The sequence below is a fragment of the Mytilus californianus genome, unplaced genomic scaffold (genome assembly GCF_021869535.1).
Source record: "Mytilus californianus isolate M0D057914Y unplaced genomic scaffold, xbMytCali1.0.p SCAF_15, whole genome shotgun sequence".
Lineage (NCBI taxonomy): Eukaryota > Metazoa > Mollusca > Bivalvia > Mytilida > Mytilidae > Mytilus > Mytilus californianus.
This window is the reverse complement of record NW_026262637.1, coordinates 6,006,361-6,015,229: the sequence shown is the minus strand read 5'-3', so window position 1 is coordinate 6,015,229 and position 8,869 is coordinate 6,006,361. Positions and strand designations below refer to the sequence as shown.

Here is an 8,869-nt window from a genome sequence, read left to right as displayed (position 1 = left end):
TAAAAATATACAAAAATATATTTATTGCATAAATAAGTAGTTTCATTCCAACACAATATATATAATACTTTATAAGAATAAGTACACTTTAATATAATACTTTTAAGTAGAGAGTTATTACAATTTATTGTCCTGTGATTGTTCTTTATGAGAATGACTATTTCTACAATTCATTATTACATGTTTAGCATCTTCAACGTTGGTTTGTAACAAACTGTAATAGTACACAGCTATATTTTGTAAACACTCATCACTATCAGAATAACAAATTTCAAATATTTTACCAAGCATGTGCTGACAAATGCCTGGATAATAGAAAAACATTTTCATACAACAATGTAAAAGATGAACTTTGACCTCAGTTGAAGAGTTTTCAGCATCTTCTATGAAATCTTCAAGAACGTAAGGAGCATCTTCATAAATATTACCATAGTTACCAAGAAGAGTTAACATTGCACACCTACCACTATCATCTTTTATAAATTGTAAACTATTACACAACATGGATAAAAACTCTGCACAATTATCTGATTTTGATAGATCTATTTTTTGTAGCACACGAAGACAATTTGTTATCACATGACTGACATTTGATTTGAGAAGTTGTGTGAAAATAGTGCAACATTTCTCTGAAGTGTCTGGGTGTGATTGTTGTGTAATAGCTATTATTTGTAATGCACTGAGTGATACAGCTTCGTTAGAATCGGTAGAATGGAGTTGCATTTCATCTAAAATATCTGAAACATTTCCCTCGTTCAAAATATTTCTCATGAAATCAATCTTCTTTACTTTCAGGTATGCAGGGTCTTTTTGTTTACATCTAAACATTTTAAAATGTTTGTTTAAAATCTGACCTGATTCATTCATATACTTTTCAAAGAATTCTATTACACAGAAAACAACTTCTGGATTTCCTGATTTAACAACATTTACAATATTATCGAAACACCTTTTAATTACTTCTGTTTTCAAAGATGGAAACTCCTTCAAAAAATGTAAAAATAGTTGGAAACAATGTACTGCTATACTGTTGTTATTATGAGTCAAATATGGGTCTAATATATTTAATATGTCAAACATTTCATCCTCTGCTTTTGGTTGATACTTTTGTAAAATTTGAAAACAGTATAAGACCCCCCATGGCGTCAATGTTTCTATCTTCCCAAAAATAAAATGAGCAATGCTTTTATTAAGTACTATTCCACCTTCCTTGGTTAGAATTTCTTCCAGAACGACAATGGAATTTACCATGACAACAGGGTCAAGGTCACGTATACACCTGTACAACTGATCCACTATACCATGTTCCTGACAGACTCCTTTTGATCTGAGATTTAACTGTCCACATCCTAGCACAGCTGTTCGTCTTACGTAGGCACTGCTATCTTTTAGACCTTTCACAGCACTTCTTATTCCATATTCTAGAAAAGTTTCATGGTTAAATGTACATATGGTTTTGATGGCTAGGCCACGGACCATGGGGTTGCTGTCTGAACATTCCTGTAATAAAGTATTCGTAGCCAATAGAATCACATCTGGATCACTAAAGGAGTATGTGGTCAGAATGTTATAAAGAGCTTTCTTGACAACCAAATCTTGGTTGGCTAGAAGCTTGACAATCTTTGGTAATGCTTCTCTAATATCAAAACCTTTTGCATGAAGTGACATCACCTGGAAAGATTAATACATAGAATCTAATAATCAAGTTTAGCAAATCATCAATTTCATTAAAGTCAGATTTAAATCAGCTACTTTTAGATCAGTATTTTGTGAATCCTAATCTGTGAAATTACAGGTGTTATTACTTATATATGTTCTGGACCATATGAGTATTTGGACCATACGCATATGGTCCGGGTAATTAACATGATGAACATTGAAAAGGTGTCATATAAATCAAGAGTTTCTAAAAATTGAAATCTTGACTTGTTCAATCACATTGTTACATGATTAATTTAACAAGGACCACAACTCTGCACAAAATCATCAGACCGGAACATAATTCGAACTTGATCTGTAACTTGTCATCATAAAACTATATACCAAATTTCAAATTAATACCTCCAAGCACGAAGAAAAAAAGTGTGGAAAACTGATTTGCCAGACTGATGGATGGACAGACAGACAGACAGACAGACAGACAGACAGACAGACAGACAGACAGACAGACAGTTGACAGACAGACAGACAGACAGACAGATGAAGACGGACGGACAGACCAGACGGACAGATAGTAGGGGACTAATAAAGTGAATATTACTTACAAGTGAGAATTATGGGGAAATAACTTTTACATGGTCATTATTGATTTGTCCTTACAAAACGCAATATGTCGACTTTGGAAAACAAATTCATGAAATATCTAAATGAAATGAAATAATTCAATTACTTAACTCACAGGAACTTTGATCATTGAACCCTATTTCTTTTAAAAAAAATTATTCTGATGTTTAAATTTGCTTGTATTAAATTAAAATTTCTTAAATATTTCTTATTTGTTTTTAGTCATTTAATGTGTTTTTGTTTCTATTCATGCGATCTTACAATGACAGTAAGATCGTATTAATAAGAACAAGTGCACACCAATTCAATGAAAATAAACAGAAATAAAAAGATATTTTGTGAATTAAAAGAATAATTTAAACATAAGAAAAGAGAAAAAAAAGTCCATGCCCCAAATGCATGCGGTTTCAATTACCGACAAATATCGCCAATATAATGACGATTGAGACTGACTCTAACGAATGCAAGATAACAGATACACCAAGATTCATACAATGTGTAAAAGATAAAGGACTTCAGATAGTAACTTGTGCTGTATTTGGTCTAGAGAATGAGCTGTGAGTTCCTGCAAAGAAAGTAAGAATTATTCGAAAAATATCTACATGGTCTACTCATATGGTCCAGCCTGTTAATTGCTAAACAAGTATAATACTCTTATGGTCCGGCCTGTTTATTACCAAACGAGTATAATACTCATGTGGTCCAACCATATGTCAGATTATATGCATATGGTCATGACCATACATGTATGGTCCAAATACTCATATATATCAAGAGTTTTAACTATTATACATAAAAACAAGCATGGTTTAATAACTAATAAAAAATCCATTATAAAATACTATGGGTCCATCACTATTTTTGTTTTTTTCTTACATGTAAATGGGTCTGAATTGAAAATAGTGAATGTGACAGGAGCCTGAAAAACCAGAGGATCCCGAAATGTTTTTAAAACAGAAAGTAGAACAGAGCATTAACATTCCTTTAACCACAGGGAACTGTGGTGATCCCTGAGTGAATAATCCAAATTTACCTTCGATAAAATAGTCCTGATATAAAGTATATCACTTGGATTGTTTAACTCTTTTAAGGTCTTCAACACTGCAGATGCATCTCCAATGTCAGCCATTTGTAAATCTTTTTACCATGCTAAACCCATCTCTAGACACATCTCTTACACCTACAAAATAAAGGGATATTAATAAAATATTTGTGTGTTTTCTCACTGTTTTTTCATACAAGGCAGCATAGTTATATTTGACTACCAGAATTAAAGACAGATAGTTTATTCTCATAAACATATGCAAGAACAAAGTTATATTCGGCTTTGAGCGTTCTCGATGAAGGTAAATCCAGAAAAGTGCTTCAGACGAATGAAATTTATATGTGTTGTTTTCAATTTTACAGATGTTTATTAAATGAATATGAACTATGGATAAAGGGAAATAACTCTAACTTATTTGAGTAGTACCAACAAATCTTGGAACATCTTTCTTGAAAATGTTTTTTCACTCAGTTAAAAAATTAAAAAACTGGAAATAATATCCGTTTTCAATGTACATGATGTTAAGGTACGTAAAGATAAAGTTTCAATTGGATCTTTAAGAATTATTCAAATTTTCATTGTGAAAAGTACTCTAAGAGGTCTACAATAATGTACAATCTAGGCAATATTTATTAACACATAGATATAAGAAGATGTGGTATGAGTGCCAATGAGACAACTCTCCATCCAAGTCAAAATTTATAAAAGTAAACCATTATAGGTCAAAGTAGATATATAATGGTTATGTGTCCAAAACAAACAATAAAACAAATTTGACAATGAATAATCATAATGACAGCTGACCATGCGAGGGCTGTATAGCCAGTCAAGGTCATTAAAAACTCCCATCATCATAATCATAATGACAGCCGACCATGCGAGGGCTGTATTGCCAGTCAAGGTCATCAAAAACTCCCATCATCATAATCATAATGACAGCCGACCATGCGAGGGCTGTATAGCCAGTCAAGGTCATTAAAAACTCCCATCATCATAATCATAATGACAGCCGACCATGCGAGGGCTGTATAGCCAGTCAAGGTCGTTAAAAACTCCCATCATCATAATCATAATGACAGCCGACCATGCGAGGACTGTATAGCCAGTCAAGGTCGCTAAAAACTCCCATCATCATAATCATAATGACAGCCGACCATGCGAGGGCTGTATAGCCAGTCAAGGTCATTAAAAACTCCCATCATCATAATCATAATGACAGCCGACCATGCGAGGGCTGTATAGCCAGTCAAGGTCGTTAAAAACTCCCATCATCATAATCATAATGACAGCCGACCATGCTAGGCTGTATAGCCAGTCAAGGTTGTTAAAAACTCCCATAATCATAATCATAATGACAGCCGACCATGCGAGGGCTGTATAGCCAGTCAAGGTCGTTAAAAACTCCCATCATCATAATCATAATGACAGCCGACCATGCGAGGGCTGTATAGCCAGTCAAGGTCGTTAAAAACTCCCATCATCATAATCATAATGACAGCCGACCATGCGAGGGCTGTATAGCCAGTCAAGGTCGTTAAAAACTCCCATCATCATAATCATAATGACAGCCGACCATGCGAGGGCTGTATAGCCAGTCAAGGTCGTTAAAAACTCCCATCATCATAATCATAATGACAGCCGACCATGCGAGGGCTGTATAGCCAGTCAAGGTCATTAAAAACTCCCATCATCATAATCATAATGACAGCCGACCATGCGAGGGCTGTATAGCCAGTCAAGGTCGTTAAAAACTCCCATCATCATAATCATAATGACAGCCGACCATGCGAGGGCTGTACAGCCAGTCAAGGTCATTAAAAACTCCCATCATCATAATGATAGAATGTGGCTTTCATTGTAAAAAAATTTAGCAAATAAAAATCAATACATTTTAAATTTAAACAGATTTTCTTTATAAAGACATTAATTTATAACCATTGCAATGATTCTAAAATTAACTAGCAGACCACTACTCAATTTATGGGTACATGTAACTGTTCATGCAATTAAGCATGAAATTTGTATACAAATTTGTTCAAGAAAGCTTTGGACAGACTGTGAATAAATGGTATTTATCCTCAATTTCTTCCCCTGTTGCAAGACTGGCAAATATATGTTGCTTTATTTCAATTTTGAATACCACCTTTCAAATAACATGCAGTGGGCACTGACTTGCAATTTAATTTTTAGCTGTAGAACAGTACAAAAGAACATGCAGCTCCTACATGGTATCTAGGTGTCAGACCACCAATTCAAAATCCCTATCTATTCAACAAATTTTCTCAATTTCCACAGATTCCTTAATATTTTACCTTAAACATGTTAAGTTTAACTTCACAAACCAAGGTAAATCCTGAATTATACATGCATCACCTTTCTACATGCCAATTTTCAACCAATGTATAAAGTCTTGTAGTGAAAAGCCACTGTTCGGAAGGCAACTGCTACTAAAAATAACCCCTGGTTTTCTGGATATCTTAAATAAGTATACTATGGACATGCATAATGGAGCTCATTAGTCCTCAATTTTTCATGCAAACTCATGGACAATTATATTTTAGCTCAAAATGGTCTAAATATATTTCTCTTTCACCAAAAGCTTTATTTCTACAAATTTGTTGGTTAGTTTAAGTAAACAATGACATCAAAGGCACTATTTTTTGTCAGGGAAGGGCTATTTTAACATACATTCTATTTTTGGAGTAGGTGAATTGGTGGTCTGACATCTCCATGATGAGTTTATGGTACCTGTGATATATTTACATGTAGTACTATGCGAATAATCAGCACAGAACAGCAACTAATTCAAATGCTGAATTATTTTACTTTGGTCATATGGCATTAATTGACATCAGCTTTATTTTGGATGAATATCAAGGAGATATATATCATGTATATAATAAATACTTCAGTAGATAAAGAAAAGATTATTCCAGTTTTGGATCGAAATTTGTGCATTATGTTAAATCTTCTATTCAAAGATGGGTTATCAAACTGTTTAAATATTGACACTTACCATATTTATATCTATTACAAAAAGGGTTAAGCTTGGTAGAGGCATTTCGAGTGGCATATTTTTGAATTCATTGAAAATCAATCAAAGAGCCTGATTAAATTCCTATGGGATATGAAATCCAATGCTAAGAAATACTATATAATGAATATAAAACAAAAGTCAAGCCATTTCTACCAACTGGTCAATTATATTTTGAAACAAGTAAAAACAAACCCATTCTTGGGACTTAACATCTCAGAAGATCTAAATGGAACAGTTACATGTACATCAACAAAATCAACAAAATAAAATTGAGAATGGAAATGGGGAATATGTCAAAGAGACAACAACCCGAACAAAGAGCAGACAACAGCCGAAGGCCACCAATGGGTCTTCAATGCAGCGAGAAAATCCCACACCCGGAGGTGGTCCTCAGCTGGCCCCTAACTAAAATTGTGTGCTAGTTCAGTGAAAATGGACGTCACACTAAACTCCAAAACATATAAGAGGGTGGTAATGGGGGTACCTTCATGACGAATAACTGTAAAAAATCTTGCCAAATGACGTTAACGGTAATTTTTGGTGCATGACAATAAAACGAAAACTTTCTTCAAGACGATAAAAAAATCGACAGATTTTGACGAATCACGTTAATTTTTTTCCAAAAATAACGATAACGATAATTATTTGAGACCTCTGACGAATCACGATAAGGATATGTTGACGAATCACGGTAAAATTTTAACCAATTTGACGCTAACGGTAGCCGAAAATGACCATTTGACGCCTGACGGTAAAGGGCATTCATACACTCATATAAATGAACTAAAATTTAAAAAAAAACATACTAGACCAACAAAGGCCAGAGGCTCCTGACTTGGGACAGGCGCAAAAATGTGGAGGGTTAAACATGTTTTGTGAGATATCAACCCTCCCCTATACCTCTAATAACCAATAAAGCAAGGTGAACCCTAGGTTTCATCAGAAGAAACATGGGCAAATGCCCCCAAGAGTGAAAAAAACTAGCATATATATCTGGGCACAGATGCGCAATTTATTTCAGGTAGGCAGTAATGGTAGCCTTTTCCTCAATTCCTCTGCTCATATCGTAAACTTGGATATGAATGATGACTCGTTTCGAAGCGGAGACATTTTCACATATGTGGTAAAATTTTCGGGTTACGAACTGAGATTAATTTTTCTGTAAATTAGCACACCCCGAAAACAATGGAAAATCCTTACGTGATGCTGCTCCTCGAGGTAAAACTACCCTTTTTTCACACAATAATATCATTGAAAATTTAGTTCTTTCCATACAATTAATAACTCCATAGTTTTCATACATTTATTCTATGGTCCTCTGCTCTCCAAATCTGCACAAATGGTTAAGCTCAGTCACTTGTTAAAAATAGAAACATGTCCAATATCACTACACAGACATTTTTTGTTTACACACAACTTTTGAGTTCTCAATTTGAGACGCATTAGGGATATTGACCCATCTATGGTTAGATCAGTCATGGAATACAGAGCTGAAATCTTGGATCTGTATACTTCTTAAGATATCGAAAAAATAGCAGGAATTCAAAAACGTGCTGCCAGATTTATCAAACAAGACTACAGATCTCGAGAAGCAGGATGCATCACAAACATGCTATTAGAACTTAAACTGCCACCTCTACCATGTCTACAAGACCGCAGGAAGCAACAATGCCTGGTCATGTTTTACAAAGTAGTTGAGGAACTGGTGCTGGCCATACAACAAAGCGATTACGTAAAACCAGCTAGGAGCAATAAGAGACTGATCAAAACAAAAACATTTGGAGACTACATAACATGCATAAGCTCAAACATAGTGGAAAGACTAGAAACAAAAACCCCAAAGGCTTATTGAACTATCCAGTGCAACACAGAAACAAAGAAGTGCTCATTCTTTGCAAGACCTGTAATTGATAATGGAACCACCTGGAAGATACCGCTACATGCCTAAAGACAGCAGAGGGCTTTGGAGACGCCATCCAACAGTTGGACTAGGTCCTGCTGCTTTCCTTTCAGGGTGAAAAAAAAGGAACGGTTCCTGCACTGTGTAAAAATACAGATACAGGCCTGACTGGAGTGACTGCATCACAGCAATGACCCCATGATCACCTGCTTGCATAGTCAAAATAATTATGACATCTCAAACAGTTAAAAGGCTATTTTAATTTTTTGCTGCAACGCCTTTGCAGGAAGAAAAGCCTTTAAAGAAGTCATTATTATTTGAACTACAGCTTGAACAGCTTTTATCAGTTTTAGTTTATAGTATCAGTTAATATAATAATAAAACAAGTTTTTCTTCCAATAGTTTCAGCTGTTGAGTCAGTCAGTGGGGCGTGCAGACTTGCTAAGAATCTCTTAGAGTTGGAAGTTTGTCAAATTTTCTTTTGTTCATAATCCTTTTCCTTTTTCAAACTTATACCTGCCCTGTTCACTAGTAAATTACTAAAATTTGATGACCATAGTCTATGAATATATTGTCCTGATTCCATATGAATCGGTCAGAGGAG

At 34.7% G+C, this 8,869-nt stretch overlaps 1 protein-coding gene across 1 annotated transcript; it reads right to left on the bottom strand.

The window, feature by feature from the left end:
- LOC127725259 (AP-4 complex subunit beta-1-like) lies at window positions 1-8,868 on the bottom strand. The gene is made up of 3 exons (XM_052232127.1): window positions 8,782-8,868; window positions 3,317-3,463; window positions 1-1,671 (listed from the first exon to the last, which is right to left on the bottom strand). Exons 2-3 carry the CDS (start codon window positions 3,410-3,412, stop codon window positions 118-120), a joined length of 1,650 nt encoding a protein of 549 aa, XP_052088087.1. The 5' UTR covers window positions 3,413-3,463; window positions 8,782-8,868; the 3' UTR covers window positions 1-117.
- Window position 8,869: the final 1 nt, after the last annotated feature.